This window comes from Vulpes vulpes, chromosome 8 (assembly GCF_048418805.1).
Source record: "Vulpes vulpes isolate BD-2025 chromosome 8, VulVul3, whole genome shotgun sequence".
Taxonomy (NCBI): Eukaryota; Metazoa; Chordata; class Mammalia; order Carnivora; family Canidae; genus Vulpes; species Vulpes vulpes.
The window spans coordinates 34854743-34882356 of NC_132787.1; the positions used below are offsets into that span (position 1 = coordinate 34854743).

Genomic DNA, 27614 nt, shown 5'->3' on the forward strand with positions numbered 1-27614 from the left:
AGGGCAGCTCTGGTGGCACACCGGTTTAATGCTGCCTGCAACCCAGGGTGTGATCCCGGAGACCCAGGATGGAGTACCACGTCAGGCTCCCTGCATGGAGCCTGATTCTCCCTCTGCCTGTGTCTCTGCCTCTCTCTCTCTCTCTCTCTCTCTGTCTCTCATGAATAAATAAAATCTTAAAAAATATACAAAATACCAATAGCACTTTTCACAGAGCCACAACAAATAATCCTAAATTTGTATGAAACCACAAAAGACTCTGAATAGCCAAAGTAATCTTGAAAAAGGAAAGTGAAGATGGAGAAATTACAATTCTGGACTTCAAGTTATTTATTTATTTTTTTGGACTTCAAGTTATATTACAAAGCTAACGGACATGTGAAAAGAGCTCTACCTCATTCATTATCAGGGGAATACAAATTAAACCTACAATGAGATATCACCTCACACCATCAGAATGGCTAAAATGAACAAGGCAGGTAACAGCAGATGCTCGCATGGGTGTAGACTAAGGGGAACCCTCTTGCATTGTTGGTGGGAATGATAATTGGTACAGCCACTCTGGAAAACAGTATGGAGGTTCCTCAAAAAATTAAAAATAGAACTTCCCTATGACCCCATAATTGCACTACTAGGTATTTATCCAAAGGAAACAAAAACACTGATTCAAAGGGATGCATGCCCCAAATGTTTATAGTAACATTTTCTTCAATAGCCAAACTATGGAGCAGCCCATGTCCATTGACTGATTGACAGATGAATGGATAAAAAAGATGTGAGATTATATATATGTAACATATATTCGTAGAATATATACTCATATAATATATATATGAATATTACTCAGCCAGTAAAGAATAAAATCTTGCCACTTGCAATACTAGGAATGAAGCTAAAAATTATTATGATTTTAAACAAAATAAGTCAGCTAGAGAAAGTCAAATACTATATGATTTCACTCATATGTGGAATTTAAGAAACAAAATAAAGGAGCAAAGGATAAAAAAGAGAGAGGGAGGCCAAACAAGAAACAGAGCCTTAACTGTAGAGAACAAACTGATGTTGTGGGGCTGGGTAAATACATGATGGAAATAAGGAGTGGACTTATTGCAGTAGTGTCGTATGCAAGTGTTGAATCACTATACTTCACACCTGAAATTAGTATTATATTGTATGTTTACTAACCAGAATTTAAATTTACACTTAAAAAAGGGATATTAATTATAGCATCGGGAACATAGTCAACAATATTGTTTTAACTTTGCATGGTGACAAATGGTAACAAGCTATACAATGGTGAATATTTCATAATGTATATAAAGTTTGACTCACTATGTTGGACACTGGAACTAATATAATATTGTATGTGAATTATGCATCATTAAAAAATAAAATTGTCACCCAGTGTTGCAAAGAAAAGGGAAACATACAGATCAATAGAAACATAGCTGCAAAAAAAATTAATTGCATTTTAAAAGTACTTTATCTGCCTCCTTAATATTTCTAAAAATCTAAAAATACCTTCATCTTTTTAACTGAACTCTATTTCTGAAACTAATGATACACTATATGTTAATTAACTGAATTTAAATAAAATAACATTTTAAAAAATTGCCTTCATCTTCCCTTATGTCATTAGGCTTTTGTCATTTAGAAGAAATATTTCTTTTTTTTTTTTTAATTTTTTATTTATTTATGATAGTCACAGAGAGAGAGAGAGAGGCAGAGACACAGGCGGAGGGAGAAGCAGGCTCCATGCACCGGGAGCCCGACGTGGGATTCGATCCCGGGTCTCCAGGATCGCGCCCTGGGCCAAAGGCAGGCGCCAAACCGCTGTGCCACCCAGGGATCCCAAGAAGAAATATTTCTATTAAAATACAGACAACTAGATATCATAGGAGGATGAATCAATGAATATTTGAGTAATTAATATTTAAATCTCTGCCATGGTGTTACTTGTTCAATATTTTTTAATATCCTTCCCAGAAATGTATTCTATTCAGCAGAAATCTAAATAATTTATTTACAGATAATATAATTGAATGCAGGTGTATTAAAAACTAAGGCAGAAAAATAGAGAAGTTTGGAAATTGATGTCATTGTGACAGTGACAATAAAGTTGAAAATGTAAGTCTTCGAAATTAGTGTCAAATATCAGTAAATACCTGTTACTGGGACGATGATTTTAGAATATTTTCAGTATAATAGAAGTGACATAGCAAGGGCACAAGAAAGAAGTATGTGATGATAATTTAACAATCTTACCTCAAATTAAAACTTAAACATCAAAGACATTTCTCACACGGTCTAGATTCTCAGTGTTTGTGATACAGATGAAAGTAAGTGAACAGCCTAGGTGGTCAAGCCTCTGACCCCAATGTCATCTGGAATATAAAAATTTCTCAGAGACACATGCCAATTAAATGACACAATACAAGCTGAAAACTGCTACATTCTGGAGATGTGTGATGAGATAAAGTGTCTTGTGTCTTCAAAATAGCCCAAGTGTAAGAATTTCCTGTTCAAATTTTAAGTGACACATTGATAAGAAATCAACTTTTTCCACTATTACCTCACTCTGAGCTCTCACAGGGTCAGCAGTCTGTGAAGACCACAGATATTACCTGTTTACAAGAGTAACAAGGTCTCCTACTGGAAGATGCATGACTTCCTGGCCAACAGAAGGTATGTAGCTCTACTGCCCTGTCTCTCTAATAGCCAACTTTTAGTGGGAGATTTCAAATGTTAGATGGGATGTACCCGAGGTATAATTAATATACAATCAAATCACAAAGAACGTTGGTGTTTTTATTCCAACATTCAAGGTGAAAAATAAGAATAAATATGAAATATCTTAGAAAATTTCTTAAAGTATTTAAAATATTACCTATGGTGAAGTAATCAAGTGTTTACAAACACACATAGTTGGGTCTATAAATCAATATAATGTCAAGTGAAATCACATAAGCATCATGATAAGAAACAGTTAATTTTGGATTTGTCCTCAGTCTAGATATAATTACATGTAAGATTTGATATTTAGCTCAGGCTTTAAAAATGAACTCTTAAAATGAATTCATCAAAGAGTGAGGTAAAACATTATTCCTCATGCACTTACTTAGGTAAATGAAACCAGTTTTGTTTATTATAAAAAGCAGGAAGAAGTTCCTTCTGTAAAATGCTACTTTAGATTTAACTATGAATAGTCAAAAGACTTTTTTTAAAAAATTGAGTAAAACTTGGCAAACTAAATTCCATACTGAAAGGTACCACTGTCTAATGAGTTATGTTGCATAATCTAACGAATATGAATCAGTAATTATAATGTGGCTATTGTGTTAAAAATTAAAATAACTAATATATTGTTGAGTTTATGAAAGCTGGATTGAATAGTAAGTGATTTATATGCATTAAAAAATTACACCTTTTTACTCCAATTTTAGATTAGTAAACTAAATTGCTAGACATGAAGTAACTTTTTAAAGATCACATAAATTTGAGAGCCAGAAGTAATTCTAGATCTCACAGACTTCAAAACTCATTGGTAGAATTATTAATTTACATTTATTTGATTTGTTAAAATAGCTCACACAACCAAAGCTACCCTCATAACTGGGACAGCTGTAGGATCTTTCTGGAAGTTTGTGACAGCAGCGTTCTTCCATTAAATGAACTACACTTTTATCTATCATTTTATGGTTTCATATTTTGCCATTAATGCCAATTTCTGGTGTTAAATTAGTGGTTTTCAAAACATAGCTTTTGTTATTTTGTTTCAACCTTGTTTAGGTTTAGGATAAGTTTAGTGTATTGCATGACATTTGAACATACATAATTTTTCTTTTAAAATTTAATTTCTCAGAACTCTACAATTATTCAAAATAAAAGATCATTTGATAAGAACACATCACCTTCCAATAAATATCATCAAATAAATTAATTTATTACAGGAAGTTCCTATATGTACTAAAACTTTCCCAATCAGACTCCTCAATGTTTAACCATTACTGGATTAAAAGTCAGTACTAAGGGAATTGGTACCAGATTTTACTTGTTCAACTGCAAATGAGTACTATCACTCACCCCACACTCCACCCCGTGTGACTGTCCTGGCAGTTTTGTCATTACATACAGTCTTCGTCAAGTCCTTCAGTTCTTTTCCACTCGGCACTGTGCCTGCCACTGCACAGCTACAGAGATGAATATCCAAAGAGGTACCTGTGCAGAACTTAATTGGGTGAATAACTCAAAGAGACAGCAAATGAAAGCTAAGGGCACTAAAAATTCCATTTCAGTAACTAAGCAAGAAATAATCTATACAGAATTCAATCTTCAAAATGCTTCTCAGGATCATTCAGGGGAATGCAAGAACTACCACTGCAAAGGTAAAACATTTAATACATAGTGTAACTGTTCTAGTATGTGATCTGGGGCACATTGGTGGAGAGAATGAGTAGGGAATGATGTCCTATATTTTTCATTTGTAAGGATCAGAGCTTGGAGTTGGTAAATAGTATTGTAGACTAATAGACTAATTTTACTCAAGCACTGTTGTAATTCATAGTCTTTGACTGATAGCTCATGGAGTATTACCTTTACAGAAAATGTGATGGTATATTCTGAGAGAAGATTTCAATGGTAGATAGTTTGGGGTCCAAGTTTCTATATGTGGACTCCGTGTGCATTGTTGGTTCTCTTGTATGTAAATTTCCTAAATGATAATTTCCATCCATCGCCAGTGTTTTCATTTCTTTTTTTTTAAATTTTTTAAATTTATTTATGATAGTCACACACACACACACAGAGAGAGAGAGAGAGAGAGAGGCAGAGACATAGACAGAGAGAGAAGCAGGCTCCATGCACCAGGAGCCCGATGTGGGATTCGATCCCGGGTCTCCAGGATCAGGCCCTGGGCCAAAGGCAGGCGCTAAACGGCTGCGCCACCCAGGGATCCCAGTGTTTTCATTTCTTTCTGTTCCTAACATTTACTACTATTTCCAGGGAAGATCTTTGCTAGGATGCTGGGAATCATCTGCTTTGTCTTGATGTCCATTGTGATAAGAATACTTCTTATTCCTGGTAAGTGTTTAAATGACTATCTGGGAAATTTCATTTTAATGATTGTCACTACCGCAAAATATCTCATACTGTATGGAATATATCTTTCATTTTAATGCATTTATGCTATAAAAGTGGAATGATTATTCTGAATTTGTCAAAAGTTAAGTAACAATAGTTGTAGAGAGTATTACACAAATATTCAGTTTCATTACTCAGAGAGGTGTTCTAGGAGACACATTGAGAAATAAATACAAACCAATTCTTAAGATTTATTAAGCCCCATACTGTAAGAAATGGAGAGGTTTGATTCTTAATAGGCTTTTTGAAATATTTTCTCCCAAATCTTCATTTCTTTGTTAATATTGCTTGGTGAAATAAATTTTATTACAGAATTTTGTAATTCTAAACAGTACCCCAATTTCTAAGTTAAGAAACTGAAATCATATTTATTTCAGTTTAAATTTTTATGATGATTTCTTTAGTTTTTTCAGTTACTGAAATACTGGAGCAGAACAATTCATCCCTGAAAACAAACATTCAGAAAGGTATAAAATGATTTTCAAAATTCTGATATTATTGTTGTTTCTATTTGCCTCAAATTTCCTCCTCCTAAAACATGATAAGAAATCATTTTACTATTCTACAGAAGTCGTTTTATTCAGTGTTCTTACACATGTAGATATTAATATTTTTGTATGTTTATTTTATATAGACACATAAATTAGGGAATGACTGGCTAACTGTTCTCTGTGAGCCCCTGTGAGCATATTTTATTTATAACATTGTGTGAGTGTTCATAGATTTGTATACCTATGTATATACATATGCAAGTATGTAAAATAATTTGAATTTGTTAATATTCAAATATTGTAAAATATCTCATAATATCTCTTTAGCTTATCACTGTGGTCATTGTCCAAAAGAGTGGTTTACATATTCCAACCATTGCTATTACATTAGTACTGAAAGAAAACCATGGAATGAGAGTTTGGCATCCTGTGCTTCTAACAACTCTAACCTTCTCTACATAGATGATGAAGAAGAACTGGTAAGGTTTCAAATGTTTCCAGATTTTATTAAAGCTTATCAATTAATATATTTCTAAATCTCATCTATATTTTATATGTATTTGTAGTTTATTTTAAAGTCAGTTAATATTCCATAACTTGCCTCTATGTTTTATTTATATTTTTATTCTTTTAATGTACATTTGATAGTTTTCTGTATTGCTTTTCATAGAATACCATCCTTCTATAAATGCTCTTTTGCCTGAAATAAAATTTACTAATTAATTTTGCCATACAACAAGGAAACTAAACGTATGATTGTGCAAATTGATTACAAAATAGTTAGAACCATGTAATTACAAATTGAATCGTGAAATAAAAGTTTAGAGCCTCTATCAGCTCTGTCAACTTCAATATTATGAAATATCTTCACTTAATTTCAGACTTTATATGAATGGAATCATTCAGTACACATTTTTATGTGTGTCTCCTTGCACTTTCATATGATATTTGTAATCCATCTATATTATGACATTTGTCTATAGTTTGTGAATTTTTACTGCTATCTGATATGATTATGATATTTTAAATCTATTCTCAGAAATGTAGTTCCTTTTTAGTATGTGGGTATTACGAATAATTATTTTATGAGAAGTCTTTTCCATTTCCTTTTTCACATATTATATTTATAATGATATATTTATATAAATATTTATTTATATATGATGCAAAACTACATAGTATATCTATATTTAGGCATATAAGTATTATATTTATCATAATAGAATAATGATCTAGAAATATAACATCATAATTGTAATTATATATAATTATAATACAATTTCTTCCAAGCATGAGAATGAAATTACAAGGTCATACATATGTGCGGATTTCAATTTATTACATTATTCCAACATTTTTCTAGATTATTGTATAATTTTGCTGCATAGTCAATGTTTTTCAATGGAATAATGGACAGTGTCTAAAATATCTTTGTCTTCATGGCATGGTTTTTTTTTCGCCATTATTTTGATTGGAGAGAAAAAAACATTTTTGACTTTTGTCTGTACCTGTTAGTGTCTGTCATTTGCTCAGTCTGGGATATGTGAGGTAAAGAGAAATTCTACTGCATTTGCTGCCATGTCATTCCCTGGAACTGGAGTGCCTGGTTCTGTCAAGTTTCTCATCATCTTTCTAAATCCTCTTATGTTGATATATTTATATCTCCAGTTGTTTCGGCTCTATTTGGTGGGAGGACTAGGGATAAGTATATCCTCTCTATCTTTCCAGAGGGGGAAGTCTGATTTGTAACGGTTTTAATTTGGATTTTCCCAAGAGTAATAGTGTTGAGCATCTTTTCCTGCACTTGTTTGGAATTTTATAGTTTAACTTAGGTTTATGATCAATTCAGAGCATTTTTGCATGTAATGTAGGGTACGTAATTATTAATATTATATGATAGCCAGTTATTACACAACATTTGTTAAGAGTCTATACTTTTTCCACTGAATGACTTTGCATCATTGTTGAAATTTATTCACTATATGCGTGTGAGTAAAAATTTTGCACCTTCTAATATGTTTCATTTGTCTAGTTACGTATTTTATTTCCTTTTCCTTTTTAAAAAAATATCCTTTTGTTACAATACATATATATATTTATTCTATTTCAGAGTCCTCTTGTCATCTTTCTAGATCTTTTCATGAACATCTGCTTATTTTTAATCTTTCTCAAAGCTTTTTTTCAAAGTAAGAATATGGTTTTATCAAATGCATTCTGCATCAGAGAAATCATATGCTTTAATTTTTCAAGCTTTTATTTAAAACCAGTTAGTTAACTTACCATGTAAGATGAGTTTTAGTGTAGAATTTAGTGATTCATCACTTACATACAACTCCCAGCTCGAGTGCCCTCCTTAATACTCATCACCAATTTAACACATCCCCCTGCCCTCCTCCCTTCCAGTCAGTCTAGTTTGTTCTCTATAGTTAAGAGTATGTTTTCTGGTTTGCCTCTCCTTTTTTTTCCCCCTATTGTCATCTGTTTTATATCTTAACTTCCACATAGGAGTGAATCATATGGTGTTTGTCTTTATCTGACTGACTTTTTTCACTTTGGATAATTCTCTCTAGCTCTGTGTCATTGCAAAAATACAAAATTTCAATTTTTTGGCTCATATTTCATTATATATATCTCCTATTCTTTATCCATTCATCAGTTGAGGCTCTTTCCATAATTTGGCTATTACTAATAAGGCTGCTATGAACATTGGGGAGCATGTATCCCTTTGAATCAGTATTTTTGTGTCTTTTGGGTAAATATCTAGTAGTGTAATTGCTGGATCATAAGGTAGCTCTATTTTTAACTTTCCAATGAGCCTCCAAACTGTTTTATACCGTGGCTGCACCAGTTGTCATTCCCACCAACAGTGAAGAGGATTCCTAGTTCTGTTTCTCCACATCTACATGAGAACCTGTTGCTTCCTGTTTTGTTCATTTTAGCCATATTCTCTGGTGTGAGGTGATATCTCATTATAGTTTTGATTTATATTTCCCTGATGAGTGATGTTGAGCATCTTTTCATGTGTCTGTTAGCCATTTGCAGGTCTTTGAAAATATATCTATTCACGTCTTACACTGGATTTTTAACTGGATTGATTTATAAGTTCTCTATAGATTTTGGATACTAAGCCTTTTTCAATTATGTCATTTGTGAATATTTCTCTCATTCAAAGGTTACATTTTAGTTTTGAATGTTTCTTTTGTTTTTTTTATCTTGATGAAGTTCCAATAGTTTATCTTTTCTTTTATTTTCCTTGCCTCAGGAGACATATCTAGTAAGAGTTGCAATGTTCAATGTCAAAGAGGTTACTGCGTGTCTTCTCTTTTCCTGCTTCATCAAATATTGGTTGACATACAGTTAAATGTGGGTCCATTTCTTGGTTTTCTATTCTGTTCCACTGATCTGTGTCTATTTTGTGCTGGTACCATTGTGTCTTAATCACAGGTTCTTTATAATATATCTTAAAGTTTGAAATTGTGATGCCTCCAGCTTTGCTTTTCTTTTTCAAGTTTACTTTGACTATTCAGGGTCGTTTGCAGTTCCATACAAATTTTAAGAATATTTGTTCTAGCTCAGTGAAAAATGCTATTAGCACCTTGATAGGGATTGCATTGAATGTATAGATTGCCTTGGGTAGTATGGACATTTTAAAAATATTTGTTCTTCCAACTCATGACCATGGAGTATTTTTTGTTGTTTCCTTTTTTTTAAAGATATTTATTTATTTATTTATTTATTTATATTTTTATAGAATTTGAGCGGTGGATGGGGGCCGGGGGAGGCAGGGACAGAGGGAGAGAGAGAATCCCAAGAACTCCATTCTGAGTGTGAAGCCTGATGTGGGGCTTGATCTTACAACCTGGGATTATGACCTGAGCCAGAATCAAGTCAAATGCTTAACCAATTTAGGAACCCTGGTGTTCTGGTTTTTCATTTCTTTCTTTCATCTTCAAATTCTTTTATCAGTATTACATAGTTTTCAGAGTACAGATCCTTTACCTCTTTGTTTAGGTTTATTCCTAGGTGTCTGGTTTTTGGTGCAATTGTAATTGGGATTGATTCCTTGATTTCTCTTTCTGCTGCTTTATTATTAGTGTGTAGAAATGTGACAGATTTCTGTACATTGGTTTTGTATCCTGTGACTTTACTGAATTTGTTTTTCAGTTTCAGCAGTTTTTTGGTGGAGTCTTTTGGGTTTTATCTATAGAGTATCATGTCATCTACAAATAATGAAAGTTTCACTTCTTCCTTGTCAATTTAGATGCCTTTTATCTCTTTTGGTTTTCTGATTAATGTAACTAGGCCTTTCAGGACTATGTTCAGGTGAAGTGGACGTCTCTATCTTGTTCCTGACCATAGAGGAAGAGCTCTCAGTTTTCCCCCCCATTGAGGATGATATTAGCTGTAGGGTTTTTACGTATGGCCTTTAAGAGTAGAGTATGTTCCTTATATCAGGACTTTTGATGATTTTTACCATGACTGGATGTTTTCCTTTGTCAAAGCCTTTCCTGCATCTGTTGAGATCATATGGTTCTCCTTTCTTTTTCTAATGTCATTTAACAAGTTGACTGATTTGCAAATATTGAACCACCCCTGTAGCCCAGGAATAAATTTCATTTGATCAAGGCGAATGATTCTTTTAATGTACTGTTGGATGAGATAGGTTCGAATTTTGTTGAGAATTTTTGTATTCGTGTTTATTAGAGATATTGGTTTGTAGTTCTCTTTTGCAGTGGAGTCTTTGTCTGGTTTTGGAATCAGGATAATGCTGGTTGCATACAATAAGCTCGAAAGTTTTCCTTCCATTTCTATTTTTGGGTGTATTTTAAAAAGAACAGATATCAATTCTTCCTTGTATGTGTGGTAGAATTCCCCTGGGAAGTCAACTCACCCAGGACTTTTGTTTGTTGGGAGATTTTTGATAATTGATACAATTTCTTTGCTGGTTACCCGTTCTGTTTGGATTTTCAATTTCTTCCTGCTTCAGTTTTAGTAGTGAGTATGCTTCTAGGGATTTAACGCTTTCTTCCTGATTGTCCAATTTGTCGGCATATACTTTTTTGTAATATTCTCTTATAACTGATTGTGAGTCTGTGATATTGCTTGTGATTTCCCCTCTCTCATTGTGATTTTATTTATTCGGGTCTTTTCTCTTTTTGATAAGTCTGACTAGTGATTTATCAATTTCATTACTTTTTTTAGTGAACTATCTCCTGTTTTCTTTGCCCTGTTTTATTGTTATTTTTTTCTCTATCATTTATGTCTGCTCTAATTTTCTTTTAATAAATTTATTTTTTATTGGTGTTCAATTTACCAACATAAAGAATAACACCCAGTGGTCATCCCATCAAGTGCCCCCCTCAGTGCCTGTAACCCATTCATCCAAACCCCCCGCCCTCCTCCCCTTCCACCACCCCTAGTTTGTTTCCCAGAGTTAGGAGTCTTTATGTTCTGTCTCCCTTTCTGATATTTCCCACACATTTCTTCTCCCTTCCCCTATATTCCCTTTCACTATTATTTATATTCCCCAAATGAATGAGACCATATAATGTTTGTCCTTCTCTGATTGACTTACTTCACTCAGCATAATACCCTCCAGTTCCACCCACATTGAAGCAAATGGTGGGTATTTGTCGTTTCTAATGGCTTAGTAATATTCCATTGTACACATAAACCACATCTTCTTTATCCACTCTTCTTTCGATGGACCCCGAGGCTCCTTCCACAGTTTGGCTATTGTGGACATTGCTGCTAGAAACATCCGGGTGCAGGAGTCCTGGCATGTCATTGCATCTGTACCTTTGGGATAAATCCCCAAGAGAGCAATTGCTGGGTCGTAGGGCAGGTCTATTTTTAACTCTTTGAGGAATCTCCACACAGTTTTCCAGACTGGCTGCACCAGTTCACATTCCCAACATTGTAAGAGGGCTCTCTTTTCTCCGTATCCTCTCCAACATTTGTGGTTTCCTGCCTTGTTAATTTTCCCCATTCTCACTGGTGTGAGGTGGTATCTCATTGTGCTTTTGATTTGTATTTCCCTGATGGCAAGTGATGCAGAGCATTTTCTCATGTGCATGTTGGCCATGTCTATGTCTTCCTCTGTGAGATTTCTCTTCATGTCTTTTGCCCATTTCATGATTGGATTGTTTGTTTCTTTGCTGTTGAGTTAATAAGTTCTTTATAGATCTTGGAAACTAGCCCTTTATCTGATATGTCATTTGCAAATATCTTCTCCCATTCTGTAGGTTGTCTTTGAGTTTTGTTGACTGTATCCTTTGCTGTGCAAAAGCTTCTTATCTTGATGAAGTCCCAATAGTTCATTTTTGCTTTTGTTTCTTTTGCCTTCCCTAATTTTTATTACTTCCCTTCTTCTGCTGACTTATGCTCAATTTGTTGTTCCTTTTCTAGCTCCTTTAGCTGTAAGATTATTTTTTTTTTTTTTACTGGAGATGATTTTTTGATTTTAGTTAGGCCTATTTTGCCATATACCTCCTTTTGGACCATCATGTTTTCTTTTATTTATTTCTATGTATTTTTTTTTAATTTTGATTTTCAATTCCTGCTTGACTAATTCATTATTTAGTAGCATTTCATTTAAACTTGGTGCATTTGTTTTCTTTCCAAGTTTTTTTCAAGTTTCATAGTGTTGTATTCAGAAAATATGCATTGAATGATCTCAATCTTCCTCTACTTGCTGAGGCTTATTTTGTGACCGTTTATGTGAAGTATTCTGGAGAATATCTCATGTGCAATAGAAAAGAAAGTGTACTCGGCTGCTTTGGGATGAAATGTTCTGAATATATCTGTTAAGTCCCTCTGGTCCAGTGTGTCATTCAAAGCCATTGTTTCCTAGTTCATTTTCTGCTTAGATGATCATTCATTAGTGTAAGTGAGATGCTAAAGACCCTTATTATTATTGCATTATTAATGAGATACTTTATGTTTGTTACTAATTGTTTTATATATCTCGTTGCTCTCAAGTTGGGGACATAAACATTTACAATTTTTAAATATTATTGTTGGATCGCACTCTTTGTTACTCTATACTACTCTTCATCTCTTGTTATAGTATTTACTTTAAAATCTAATTTGTCTGATACAGGTATAATTTGTGTGACTTTCTTTAGATGTTGATTTGTATGATAGCTATTTCTCTATCGCCTTACTTTAAATTTTCAGGGCTTTAAATGTAAAATGATTCCCTTGTAGGCAGTATATAGATGAATTTTTAAAAATTCTTTCTGACATCATATATATTTTGATTGGAGCCTGTAGTTCATTTACATTCAGCGTTAATTATTGATAGGTATGTATGTAGTGCCATTTTATTGCTTGTTTCGTTATTGTTTCTGGGGATTTCTCTGTTTCTCTCTAGTTTCTGCCACTTTTGGTCTATTTTTTACTACTCAAAAGAACCTCTTTAATAGTTCATGCCGGTCAGTTTAAAGGTCATGAACTTCATTCATCTTGATTTGCCTGGGAAATGTTTCATCTTTCCTATTTGGAATGATAGCTTTTCTGGGTACAGTATTTTTGGCTGCAGATTTCTCCTATTCAGCAAGTTCAATATATCATGACAATTGGTTCTGGTTTACCAAGATTTTTGTGGAGAGAGCTGCCAACTTTATTTCTCTTCCATTGTAAATTCGGGTCTTCTTTTATCTTGCTGCTTTTAGATATTTTATCATTATATTTTGTAAATTAAACGACAATACTTCTTGGTTGCTTTTGTTGCTTTCATTGGGAATTCTCTGTGCTTTTTGGCTTTGAATGTCTGTTTCCTTCCCTAGATTAGGAAAGTTTCCAGTTATTACTTCCTCAAACATGCCTTCTCCCAGTTTTTTCTCTTCTTGTGGGGCTCCTATGATATGAATGTTTTTATATTTGATGGAGTCACATTTTCTCCAAGTTTACTCTCATGATCCACTATTCTTTTTTCTCTCTTTTGTTCAGCTTCATTACTTTCCATAATTCTATCTTCTATATCACTTATACATTTCTCTGCTTCTTCCGTCCTTGAAGTTATTACATCTAGTTGATTTTCATATCTCAGTTATTGCATTTTTAATTTCTGACTGATTTTTTTTAGCTCTCATTTCTCTGTGGCAGGGTTCTCCCTGAGGTCTTCCATGCTTTTCTCAAGCCTGGTGAGTATCTATATGATTGTTGCTTTAAATTCTGTGTCAAGTAGGTTACTTGTATCTTTGTAGATTAGATATCTGGCTCTGATCATTTCTTATTCTTTCCTTTTGGTTGAATTTCTCTGTCTTGACATTTTGCCTCGGTCTCTCTTCTTCTCTATGTTATAAAATCCTGTTGTTTCTTCCCCGAAAGTAATGGCTTTTGAAGAAGAAGCCATATAATGTCCAGAGCCTGGCACTTCAGGACATGTCTGTGGTGTGTACTGCTTGTACTCTGCTGCTGTGTTTTGGCTGCTCTATCCCTCAGGTAGACATCTACAGAGTTTCTTCTTGCCTGCAGTGGGCAGTGTTTGGGCTTTGGCCAGGGCGGCAAGTATTAACTAGGTGTGGTTTCATCTGCTTGTTAAATGAGACCTGATGCTATTTCTTCTAGAACTGAAGGATGGCAGAAGCCTATGATCAATAGACATGGTGCATGTGGGGATTTGTGTTGATCTTCTGGGGAAAGGGCCCACGGCTCCTGGTCCTTAGGCACACTTGCCCAAGAGGAGTACCAGCAAGGCACAGTGAGGTGAGACTCGGTGCATGCAGCTTAGGTTGTAGCTGTGCTATTTACTGAGGTTGGTGTATGCTGTGGGGGAGGGGAGGGAAATGGTGCCAGCTAGCTTCTTCATCTCCAGAGAGGGGAGTCTATGCCTGCTCTCATGGAAGCCCTTCCACAACAATGAACAATTCCCTCTTGCGCATCTCAGGTATTTTTCCAATTGCTGTTTTCACATTGTCTGTCTCCAGGTTGTTTGCCTGCCTGGAGTAGCACATGCACTTTGGACTTTATCTCAGCCAAAGGTCTCAGCTGACCTTTAAAACTCCAATTTTGGGCGGCCTGGTGTAGCAGGGACCTGGCTGGTCTTCTGGGGGATGTTCTTGGCATGCAGGAACTGATGCAGGTTTGACCCATCATGGCAGTCATGCCTGAGCACAGGGGCATGGGATTTGGAGCAAAGCAGGCTAAACAGCCAGTGTCCACGTTAGTTGCCCTCAGTAGGTGTCTCTGTGCCTATGCTGAGGGGCAGAGGAGGGAAATGGATCCTTCCTTCTCTTTTGTCTCCAGATGTACCATGACACCTCTCACAGATATGCTAATAGAAGTGAAAACGGATTCTTCCTGTGCACCTTAGGAGATACTCAGATCATGCCATCTGTCCCAGGGTTGCTTGCCTGCCTTTTCTCCAAGAGTAGGGCACTACGCTTAGGTCTCTATTCAAGCCGAGCCTACTGACTGTTAAAATAACAGTCTTCGAGCTGCACTGATGGCAAAAACTCATGAATATCAACTTCTCTTGTTTACTCAGTCAATAGCTTTGAGAAGTATTCTCCTTGTTCACTCCCCTGTGCATTCTTCTCTCTATCATGTTTCTCCATGACCAGGACTCTCACCTCTCTGTAGCACCTATGACCTGTTTCTCCCCCAAACCACATCTCTACACTTGATATTTTTCTCAATGTGTTCTCTACACTCCCTCTAGTTGTGCAGTTTGTTCTATCAGTCTTCAGGACAATTTCTTGGAAATTCAGTCTTTTGCTAGTCATCTAGTTGTCTTCAAGTGATGATGCAACCCTAGGGTCATTTTACTATACCATCATCTTAGTTCCTGCCCCCCAAGAAGGCATATCAATTTATCTTCTTTACTCTGCTAATGTGATGGATTAATTTTATGGGATTTCAAATGTACATTTAGCATGGTATTGCTTCAGTACATCTGTGTATGTCATGGTCTATTATTTTTTATTTATTGTTAAAATCTATCTATAATTGCCTCGGACATGTAGTTTCCTTTTTAAAAAAATCCCTTCAAAACTACATATTTTTTTCCTACCCCACAAAAACTTTCTTTTTTAAAAAATTGAAATTATATATTTCTTTTACAGAAACATCTAAGTGCTCTATAACCTTGTGGAAAGTTTTTTGAGTTGCATATATAATCCTGTTAGAAATTTTAAGATATATCTGGTATTTTTATTTCTTTTGTTTTGGTGTTGATAAGTTGTATTTTTTAGGATTTTTTTCTCTTTTATGTCTATTTTTAAAGGTATTTGCATATTTTCAAAATATTATGTTATGGTAATTTTACTGAAGTGTAATATGCATACAGATGAAAGCACATGCTAACATGCCAACAGGTGACTGAATGTTCAAGTATCACCATGGCACAGAATGAGGAAATGAATTGCAAAATGTCCCTTTCATGTTCCTTTCTGATATAAAGCACTTCAATTACATGGAATATTATAGTATGTATACTTTATTTTTGGCTTTCTCAGGTAAAGCTAAACTTGTATTATTCATCCATATAGTTGCATGAAATTGTCCATAGCTCCTTGTTCCATTATCTGATTGTACTACAATGTAAAATCCATTCTGATGATTATCCTTTTGGATATTTGAGTATTGTCCCATTTGAGGCTACCATGAATTATATTTTACTATACATATTTCAGCACCAGCTTTCATCTAAATATATGTTTATCATTTTTTCCTTCTATAACTTCATTAAATTCTTCTTCTAGCTTCCTGAGAGGTGAGGTCCTCAGATCATTCATTTCATAACATTCTTCATGTTGAGTATAAGTGATAAAGCTATGAAATTATCTCTAAACACTATTTTAGTTCCAGCCTAAATTTTTTGATATATTCTAAGTTTAATATCTGATATACATAATCATTAATAATCATTAATATCATTCCAGTACAAGGTAATTTATATCATCCAGTGCAGGTTTTTTCAAAAGTTTCATCTTTGAATTGTAAATTTTCAGAAGTATATCACTTTCCAAACTGAAAAATTTCCATATTTCTTTCTGTTCTTGATTTCTAATTTACTTTTTTTCTTTAGAGAATGTTCTTTGAATTATTTCACTTATTTAATGTTTTTAAATATTTATTTATTTATTTTAGAGGGAAGTGGGGCAGAGGGAGAGGAAGAGCAAGTCTTATGCAGACTGCACTGAGCATAGGCCCAATGGGGGCTGGATCTCAAGCCCTGAGATCACAACCTTAGCAGAAACCCAAAGTCCAATGCTTAACCAACTTCACCACCCAGGGACCCCTCACTTATTTAAATTTTTTATATCATTCATGAACTAGAGGGATACTTACTACATTTGTCAGTTACATCAAGCTGGATTCTAGCGTTTTTACAGTCTTCCATAGTCCTTCTTATTTTGTGGCTAGTGTTCTATCACTTATTGAGGGAAGAGCTTTTAAATCTCCAACTATACTCATTGAATTGTTTATTTATCCTCCTAAATCTGTCAGTTTCTACTTCATGCTTTTGAGGGTTCTGTTGTTAGGTAAATAATATATCTTTTTAAAGAAAAGTTTTTACTTATTTATTCATGAGAGTCACAGAGAAAGGCAGAGACATAGGCAGAAGGAGAAGCAGGCTCCATGCAGTTAGCCCGATATGGACTACATCCCAGGACTCCAGGATCATGCCTTGGGCCAAAGGCAGACGCTCAACCACTGAACCACCCAGGCATCCCAATATATTTTTATAATAGTTTTTCTTCCCTTTATCCTGATAGCTTTACTATTTTGAATTTTTAAAATTCTGATAATATTTCTTGTTTTAATAGCTACTTTATCTGATATTAGAATAGCCATTTCTGCTCACTTATGATCACTGTTTTTAGGGTATCTTATTTTAATTTCACCTATCTGTGCCTTTAAATCTAAAGTGTGTCTATTGTAGATAGCATATAGATGGATCTTATATTTTTATTCAGAATGATAATTTCTATTTCTATTCTATTCATATTTCTATTCTATCTATTCTATTCTATTTCTACTCTATTCATAATTCTAATTTCTTTTCCTATTTCTATAATTTCTATAATTTCTTCTGATTATAGTATTTATTTCATTCACATTAATGCAATTATTTGTATATTTGAATTTAAGTCTGTCATTTTGCTGTATGTTCTATGGATATGTCTTATTTTCTTCTTCCATCCTAACTGATATCTTTGGTATTAAACACATATTATTTTAGTGTTCCATTTTAATCCCTTTGTTGATATCAAAGCTCTAATTTTAAATTATATTCTCGTCATTCCTGTAAGTAGAACAAATGTATCTTCTGTTTGTTTTTATTGAGATAGAACTTACATATAGCATTGCATATATTGCAATATGATTACCGTCATAATATTAGCTAACACCTTTGTCATGTCACATGTTTATCATTTCTTTTTTTGTGTGTGTGTTGGAGACAGTTAAGATTTAGTCTCTTTGCAACTTTGAAGTTTCTAATATGCTAATGCTGACTACAATCACTATGTTGTACATCAGGTCTACAGAACTTATTTATCTTCCAGTTGTAACTTTGTACACTTAAACAACATCTCCCCAGTTTCCCCACCTCTTAGGCCCAGGTAAACAACATCTGACTGTATTTTTACAAGTTCAAGTTTTTTAGATTCTACATACAAGTAAGATCACACAGTATTTGCGTATCTCTGTCTAATGTATGTCACTTAGTACAATGCTTTCAAGGTCCATCCATTTGTCACGAATAGCAAGATTTCATTTTTGGGGATGGCTGAGTAACATTATGTTTTTGTGATATATATATATATATATATATATATATATATATATATATATATATATATATATATCATACCTTCTTAACCCTTTATCTGTTGGCAGACATGTGTTTGCTTTCATTTCTTGGCTGTTGTAAGTAATGTAATGAGCATGGCCGTGCAGGTATTTCTTTCAGATACTGATTTCAGTTCCTTTTAATATATACTAAAGAATGAGATTACTGAATTATATGATAGTTCTGTTTTTAATTTTCTTTGGAAATTACCATATTATTTTCCATTGTGTCCACAACAATTTATTTTCCCACCAAAAGTCTTCCTTTTCTTCACATTCTACCAATATTTGTTATCTTTTCTCTTTTTGATAAAACTGATTCTACTAGATGTGAGGTAATTATATCATTGCTTTATACTCATTGATTTGCATTTCCCTGATGAATTGTGTGGTTGAACGCCTTTCCATATACCTATTGCCCATTTGTATGTCCCCAGAAAACTGACTATTAAGGTCCTTTGCCCATTTTTAAAATTGGATTATTTTCTTTTTTATTATAATGTTGTATGAGTTCTTCATATATTTTGGAAATTAGTCCTTTATCAGATATATGGTTTGCAATTATATTCTCTCATTCTATGCTGTATTTTCAATTTCTTGACTTTCCTTTGTTGTGCAGAATCTCCTTATTTAATGTAGTCTCATATTTTTATTTTGCTTTTTTGATGTCTGTGCTTTTGGTGACTTATCCTAGACAGCATTGCCTAAACCATTGTCAGGGATCTTTTTTTCTTTTGCTTGTACCAGTGATTTTACACTTTTCATATATTTTTATTTTATTAATTTGTGTGGGTTTTATTGTTTTTTTTGGCTTAAAGAATTCCTTTTAGCATTTCTGGAGGGTACATCTAGTGCTTATAAATTCCTTGTGGCACGGCTTTAACAGATACCAGTGGAGTCATGATGCTGCAATCCTGTGATTGCCATCCAAGGCCAGAGTTGAAACTTTGATTCACCATCCCCTGAGATGGTGTCAAAATCTTATCTCTCCTTTATTTCTGAATGGTAGCTTTGCTGAGTAAGGCATTCTTGGTTGACAGCTATTTTTTTTCTCCTTTGATCTCTTTAAAATTTTATCTCAACTTCTGGGGAAGTGCCAAGTAAGAAGCTTACCTCATCTCATGGATACAACCAGGTAACACCTACATCACTGTTAATAACCTAGAAAATGACCCAAAGACTTGTATAAAAGACTATCTACTGCTGATTATAGGGAAGAGGCTACCTCCAAGAAGATAGGAATCCAGAGATTCAGTCAGGAGCTAAGCAGACCTGCAGAACTGTTCATGGGAAGAAGGGCTGCCATGGGTGTATAGAAAGAAGAGAAAGAAATCCTCACACAAAGCACCACAGGCCTGGAGAGCTCATTCAGGGAAAAAGAATCTCACAATATTGGTTTGAAAACCAGAGTTTATTTTGTGAGTTCTTATAATCAATGGGATCTAAGACCTGGAACGTTAAAAAAGAAATGAATAGTCTCATCTCTAGGTGAGGCTGAGGGAGCTATAAAAAACTCAGTCCCCGCCCTTAAAGAGTCCACACCATAAACAACAGGCTGAGACAGGCCTTCTGGTGACCCTTCTGGCATGCTGACACTCAAAGCCCTCAAAGCAGCATTGGAGCTATAGTCCTAGGATCAAGTGCAAGTGAAACCACCACGATGCCATGTCCAGTGGCTCAGCTTCACTTGTCACTATTGCACTGATGTCTAGAGTGGAGGCATATGCCAATATCCCATGGACACTGTACTTGGGTCTCAGAGGATAATCCTTGTGACTCAGGCTAGTAAAGGAAATGCATCAGTGACACAGATTCTGGGATTATGAGGTTCAGTGTTGCTTGGGACCAGAGGCAGGGTCTAATAGTCTGGGATGTTGGAGTCAAAGGTTCAACCCTGGCCTAGGTGGCTGTCTGGGAATGCTCAAAAAATTTCCATATAAATTAATGGTATTAACTTATTCAATTTGTACCATATTAGCCTAAAAACTGTTTCATAGCAATATTTCAGATTCAGATAGTAAGGGAAACCTGCACTTCTAAAAATGTGCTAAAGCCAGTTAACACCGGTTTCTGAGCACCAGTTGTACAAATTTTTTTTTAACACTGTGTTTATGATTTCATGTTAGTGACTTGAAATAAACCATTCAAGGTGACTTTGCACCACAAAAATCAACAAATGCTAAAAAAAATAAGGCATAAATCCCCTTCCAATGTGCCCAATTACCAGCACAAGGTTGTATCCATATATGGTATAGACCAACCATATAGTGGTATGATGGTTTTAAATAATCTTCTTCTTCTTCTTCTTCTTCTTCTTCTTCTTCTTCTTCTTCTTCTTCTTCTTCTTCTTCTTCTTCTTCTTCTCCTTCTTCTTCTTCTTCTTCTTCTTCTTCTTCTTCTTCATCTTCTTCTTCTTCTTCTTCTTCTTCTTCTTCTTCTTCTTCTTCTTCTTCTTCTTCTTTTTCTTCTTCTTCTTTCTTCTTCTTCTTCTTTCTTCTTTCTATTGCCTTTTTGTGGATATATGTTACCACCTAGTGTCATGTACTTTTAGCTTGAAAAACATTTCTCCAGAACATGTGTGCCCAGAAGAAATTCATAGGTTTTTTGTGTGTTGTTAGGTCCTTATGTACATTCTTTTTTTTTGCAAGATTGTTTTGCTGAATTTAGAATTCTTGTTTGACAAGTTTCTTTCTTTTGTTTTGCTTTTTTTTTTTTTTTTTTTTTATTTATGATAGTCACAGAGAGAGAGAGAGAGAGAGAGAGAGAGAGGCAAAGACACAGGCAGAGGGAGAAGCAGACTCCATGCACTGGAAGCCCGATGTGGGATTCGATCCCGGGTCTCCAGGATCGCGCCCTGGGCCAAAGGCATGCACCAAACCACTGCGCCACCCAGGGATCCCCTTTTGGGGTTTTTGATTTGTGTTTTGTTTTTAATTTTTTTCCAGTACTTTCTGCTCTTTGATTTTGACTTCTCTGTCTTTTATTCTTCATAGTTTCTGATGAGAACTCCTCTACTAATCATATTATTAGTTGTAATTAAACGTAATGAGTAGTTTTTCTCTGGTGTCTTCAAGCTCACCCCTTTTGTTTACTTTCTATTTTATTTTTTTAATCATGCTAAAAATAATAGAAAATTTATCATATTACCCATTTATTTAAAGTAAACTTTATTTATGAGAGTAGGTTTAGGTTCACAGCACAACTGAGACAAGGCACAGAGGTTTCCTATATACCACTACTGTCTACATCTGCGTAGCCTCTCCCATTATCAATATCCCCCACCTGAGTGGTACATTTGCTACAACTGATGAATGTACATTCACACATCTTTATTACTGAAAGACCTTAGTTTAAATTAAGATGTACTCTTGATTTTGTACATTTTATGAGTTTGGAGAAATGTGTAAAGACATTTTATATAGATTTATTTCCCTGAAAAAAAAAAGAATATTTTCACTGGTCCAAAATTTTTCCATGCTTCACTTATTAATTCTTCCCTTTCTGCTACACCCTGGCAACCATTGATATTTTTACTGTTTCTATAGTTTTATTTTTTCCTGGGATGTTGTATAGTTGGAATCACACATCTCACATATTATCCATTACATTTTAAAGTACATTTTAACATTTTATGTCATGTATCTTAACCTACTTTAATTAGATAGTTTGAATGCTAACTATATTCACATCGTTGTCCAACAGATTTCTAGAACTTTTACCATTTTATTTTTTTATGGAGTTCAATTTGCCAACATATAGCATAACACTGTTAGTTAACCACTAATATTTTTAAAAGGATGTATTCAAATATTGCAAGTCAGTAGGGCTTCCACCCTTTGCCATGTGGTGTGTGTGCATGTGTATGTGTTTGCATGAGTGTGTGTGGGTGTGTGTGGGTGTCAGAGAGAGAGAGAGAGAGAGAGAGAGAGAGACTGGGAGTACCCATAAATTTCCTATCAGTTTTCAACTCTCCTTCAGCTTTCACTTTTAATTGGGTTTATCTGGGTCTTCTCTACATGTAGGCAAAATTTATTTATTTTTTTTCCATCAGCCAGGAGGGTGTAGAGAGCTAATGTCATCACTTCTGTTGTGCTTTCACTTTCAATATCTTCCTGTTATATTTATGGGAGATAAATCCACTTCAGAAAGTTTGAGTCTTCCTCAATCTTTATCAAGGAAATTCTCCACTTTGAGCTGCAAAAGCATTGGGACATTTATCCCTTTCCCCATTGTTAATAGTTCTGCTCCTTGGCAACAGCCCCAGTGATTTTTGTAGCCTTTCCAAAATTATAAATACTACAATTCCTCTGGGTCACTGATCTAGGACAGACAGGTGAGGAGGCATGGGAGCAGTCCCAGGCAAAAAGATTACAAATGTACTTTTTACTTGAATCTCTAGGAGTTTTTTCAATAATAAATATTTCATAAGTTATTACTAACCTTTGATCAATGATCAGAACTCTGAAATTGTTATCTCTGGCAGATCGTCCTCTGCACATAGTCTTACTAAGATATTTTCGTAATGTGCCCAGTGTGTAACATTATATTATAATTTGGAAGATTTTATAGGGGCATCCGGGTGGCTCACTCAGATAAGCATACGACCCTTGATTTTGGTTCAGGTCATGATCTCAGGGTCTGAGATGGAACCCCCTACCCTCTTGTGGGGCTTTGCCCTGAATGTGGAGCATGTTTGAGATTTTCCACTCCCCCTCCTAAAATAATAATAATAATAATAATAATAATAATAATAATAATAATGTAAGAAGGAAGTAACTTTTTTTGTTGCTACAAAATTTAAAGGAGTTTAAGAGCTTTATTTGACATCTAATAAAATCTATTTCCTCATAGTATATGTTGGACATCTTCATTTCTTCTTCATGGATTAGAGTCTCCCAGAGAAGCAATAATTTGTGGGTGTGGCCTAAAGGCTTAACTTTCTTTTCCGAACAGTAAGTTTCTCAATAATTCCTATATTTTATACCATAAAAGAATTAGTCATGAAAAGAAAAAAGCATTATGTGATAACTATATAAACACAGTGATTGAAGTGTTTCCATGAAAAAAGATAGAAAATATTCAGATTTAGATATATAACTGCTAGTAAATGAATTGTTTCTTCATGAAAATATTAAATTATATATTGCTAAGATTAATTAGATATTATTTTCTATATTTCAGGTTGTCAGTAACTTCAGGGAGAGACAATTGTACAGTTCTATATCTTCAAATAAACAAAAACAAAATTTCTTTTGCATCCTGCTTAGAAAGAAAAACATATGTTTGTAAGCACCAGATACTTAAGCTTACCTAAATTTGGTATAATGCTATCTCATTATCTATAAAGAACACATTTCTCTTTTCTTCAAGCCGTATGGTTATTTACTCAGTTATTTTTTAAAGACATTTTGAGAGCAATTTTAGGTTCACAACAGAATTAAGAGGAAGGTACTGAGATTTCCTATATTGCCCCTGTCTGCACCCCTGATAGCTTCCCCTGTTATCAATATCACTCACTAGAATGGTTCATTTGTTGCCAAGTATGAATCCATAGTGATGCATTATACTCACCGTAAGTCCAAAGTATACCTGAGATTTCTCTCTTGACGAGTAGAACTATTTTTCAACCTTTATTTAATGTAAAAATATATATACTCAGGAACATGTTACTATACATTTTAAGCTTTTGTATTTACTAAAATAAATTATATATAAATTACAAATCATAATATAAAGCACTGTTATTATAAAGTCCTCAATAAGGTGAACACTTCCACTCATATTTCCAAATTAATCGACTTGTCCTAGCCCTTAAAGGAGCTACAAATGAAGGTTGAGCAACTCAGGGTGGCAAGGTTATCAGTCAGTTTTGAGGAAGGAGACAGAAACCAGGAGAAGTTCGATATAAAGCGTTATTAACCATTTGTAAGGGAAAGCCTTCAGAAAGGAGATGACAGAAAGTTATAAGGATACCTTAGGATTAAAGGAAGGATTTCTGAGAAAGCCAGATCTACTCTCTGAAGATGGGATTCAGAAGCCACGGAAAACAATGTGGCTAAACAGCTTCATGACAGACATGCTCAAGGGATTGGCCTGGGATGGAGCAGCTGCACAGACCACCGGCTGAAGGTGGTGAGGATGGATCTCAGGCTGTGATGGGCAAGCAGGGAGAACCCCTGCCAGAGTGTAAGTGTGTAGAGGCTGGAGGATGGGAAACTTTGACTGATATTGGCCACAAAATCTTACTGGAGGTTGAAAACACAGGACTTCCTGCCTGCATGCAGCTGGCAACCAAGTCACAGTAGCCAAACACCATGAAAACACCATGAAACCAGGAAGAAAAGACCTTTCTGCAGCAGTGTCTTGTTAATGGCCTTCACCAATACGACACAACCTCATGTGAGCTAACAAGGGAGAGAAGTTGATAGCACCTAGCTCCATTATCTGACAACAGTAAGGGATCGATGAGGGGCTGGGAGTACTCAGTTGTTAACAGGCACTCTGGGTGATCATGCAGCCAGCACCGGGTGGCTATATAAGAGCCTTTCACATCTGCCCCACTTCCTCAGAGGATGGAACCAGAGTGTTTTTAAAATCTGTTTTAGTGCAGTACTGTGAAAGGTTAGGCTCCTTATTGGTAGAGATTATTTTCTCCTTGGATAATAACCAGTACTTTTTGGTCTTTTTTCTTGTTTGTTGCTTTCCTGGGTTTCAGATATTTTGGGAGGGATATTGTTTATTAAATTCTCTATGTCCTTGGATGCACTTGCGTGGCTCAGTGGTTGAGGCTCTGCCTTTGGCTCAGGTGTGGTCCCAGAGTCCTCGGGTCAAGTTGCACATCAAGCTCTACTCTAGGAGCCTGTTTCTCCCTCTGCCTATGTCTCTGCCTCTCTCTCTGTGTCTCTCATGAATAGATAAAATCTTAAAACAATTTTTCTATGTCCTCACTTCTGTCACTATTATTACCAAGTTTGGATGTGAAAAATAAAAGGTTAAATAGTGAAGAAAATAAGAATTTAAAATGTACAGATATTTTTGTGAGTCAAACAACTAGTTATTACCAGAATTAAGAACAAACATTAGTAATTTGAAAATGATTAAGAGATTTTTCTGCCCTAATTCAATGACCTTCAGAGAGAGAGAGAGATATTAAACTCAATTATTTGCATAATAAATTTATATTTCAAATGCATTTATCTCTTTGAATATACATATTTGTTTTTAATATTTTATTTATTTATTCATGATATACAGAGATAGAGAGAGAGAGAGAGAAGCAGAGACACAGACAGAGTGAGAAGCAGGCACCATTCAGGGAACCTGATGTGGGACTTGATCCCGGGTCTCCAGGATCACACCCTGGGCTGAAGGCGACGCTAAACCACTGAGCCACCCAGACTGCCCAGACATATTCTTTATATTTTTTATATTTACTTCCCCTGTTAACACAGAGTAGATGAGTATTCAAAATTAATATAATACATAAACGGTAGTTGTACCTAATTGCTAAAGTTGTGTTACCAACACCCCAAAATTACAATGGCATTTAACAATAAGCATTTATTTCTTATTCACCCTTTTGTGGTTTGGCTGTGTTTCAGTTGGTGGAGGTTTGGGTTTGTATGAATTTGTCTGTAAACCACAGACACAGCTCAGATCTCTTCTATATATTTTATTATTAGGACAGTGGGCTATCTGGTATATGACCTATTTTAAAAGAGATCAGCAGCTTTCCAAGGGGCCAGCAGATATGTGGTTCTTAATTATGCACTCTGAACTCAAAAGGTGCCACTTTCCCACCATATATTGTGAATATAAGTCACATGGCCAAACCTATCAATAATTGTTTGCAAAGTATACTGTTTTCAAGTGGTCAGTTGGAGGAAATATGGGTTCACTGAAAAATAACCTAATCTACCACAATGGCCATAGGAATATTTTTCTCATTATATTTCATGAGATATCTTTGTTTGTAAAAAATAAACATTAAGAAATAAAAAAAAATCACACTTTCTTAACCTCCTATCTAGAGTTTTGTTTCTTCTATGACAAAAATTCTTATAAACTAGCTTTGTATAGTGGTAAACATCATCATGCAGATGTTCACCTAGGTCCTTGATCAACTTACAACAGTGAGTATACAGTCTGGTATAAAGTTTAAGGACATCTATAGTGAAACCAGCTCACTTCTGAATGTACAGTATTAGGCTGGTGACTCAGCTATATAATTTCTCTGGCTCAGTTTCCTCTCCTACAAAATATAATGCAAATAGTATCTTATTTGTAGAGTTACTTGAAGATTATTTGAAAAAATCTCTTGCTTCATAGATATTCACGAAATCTCTACATTTTTACTTAAAAACATCATGCTTCAGTTCCATCACCTGTGACATGATAACCATGTATGTAGCCGCTCATTGGGCTGATCTGAGGGGTAATACTATAATGCCTAAAGGTCCTTAAAATAAAGCCTAACCACATTAAGTTCTTGCTGTGGGATCTCTACATATTTTGAATTTCCGAATTTTCAGTGAAGGCTGCTTTCCAAGAAAACACAAGCTCTAAAACTGTCTTCTTCCTTTCACCCCTCCAAATCTCTGTTGTTACAATATATTTAGCTGGGCATCAGAAATTTAATCTCACTTAACCACCCCCATCATATACTCATTGCTGGGTTTGGGTAACTATCTGCCTTGTCTAGATGTACTTTGTAGCAAGAATGATAGGCTCTATTCCCTGTGAGCAAGTCTTTGAATGACTATGAGAAATCTATTCTTTTAAATGATCACCAATGCTTCTAAATATTTCAATATTATGAGCTGGAGCTTTTCTTGTAATGTATGCATTTAGAATGTAGAATGCCTATTCTGTGTTTCTCAAAGTATAAATAACATACTAATTGTAGAAAATAAACATATATTTTATTGAGAAATACACACTACTTCTTGAGATTGGCTAAATGAAATATGGTTAAGAGATGGTGAAGTTTGGTCCTTTAAGCTTTTTAATTGATTTCCCCTCAAATCCTCATGATATTATTAATTGATACTGGAAAATCAATTTGATCCCAGAGTATTCTAATCTTAAAAAAATACACCAAGTTTCAAACAGAAAAAAAATTATTACAAGGATTAATTCATTTTGTTAGGTACTAGAACACCACAGGAGAGCAATTGTTGC

At 34.7% G+C, this 27614-nt stretch overlaps 1 protein-coding gene across 2 annotated transcripts; it reads left to right on the forward strand.

Annotated features, from left to right (window-relative positions):
• The first annotated feature begins 2543 nt into the window (after positions 1–2543).
• On the forward strand, positions 2544–27370 carry LOC140599829 (NKG2-F type II integral membrane protein-like). Of its 2 annotated transcripts, none has more exons than XM_072765100.1 (6): positions 2544–2685; positions 5002–5079; positions 5544–5606; positions 5958–6109; positions 23286–23386; positions 23616–27370. In XM_072765100.1, exons 1-6 carry the CDS (start codon positions 2664–2666, stop codon positions 23746–23748), a joined length of 549 nt encoding a protein of 182 aa, XP_072621201.1. In that variant the 5' UTR covers positions 2544–2663; the 3' UTR covers positions 23749–27370. The 2 variants fall into 2 exon arrangements, with proteins under 2 accessions (XP_072621201.1, XP_072621200.1); XM_072765099.1 differs by lacking the exon at positions 2544–2685 and adding an exon at positions 4151–4385.
• Positions 27371–27614: the final 244 nt, after the last annotated feature.

Excerpts from the sequence above, each read along its gene's own strand:
- LOC140599829 (XM_072765099.1), top strand. The coding sequence starts at position 4,199 with ATGAATATCCAAAGAGGTACCTGTGCAGAACTTAATTGGGTGAATAAC. Across the intron at positions 4,386-5,001 it reads CAAGAACTACCACTGCAAAG|GGAAGATCTTTGCTAGGATG; the intron begins GTAAAACATTTA and ends TACTATTTCCAG. Across the intron at positions 23,387-23,615 it reads TTAACTTTCTTTTCCGAACA|GTTGTCAGTAACTTCAGGGA; the intron begins GTAAGTTTCTCA and ends TCTATATTTCAG.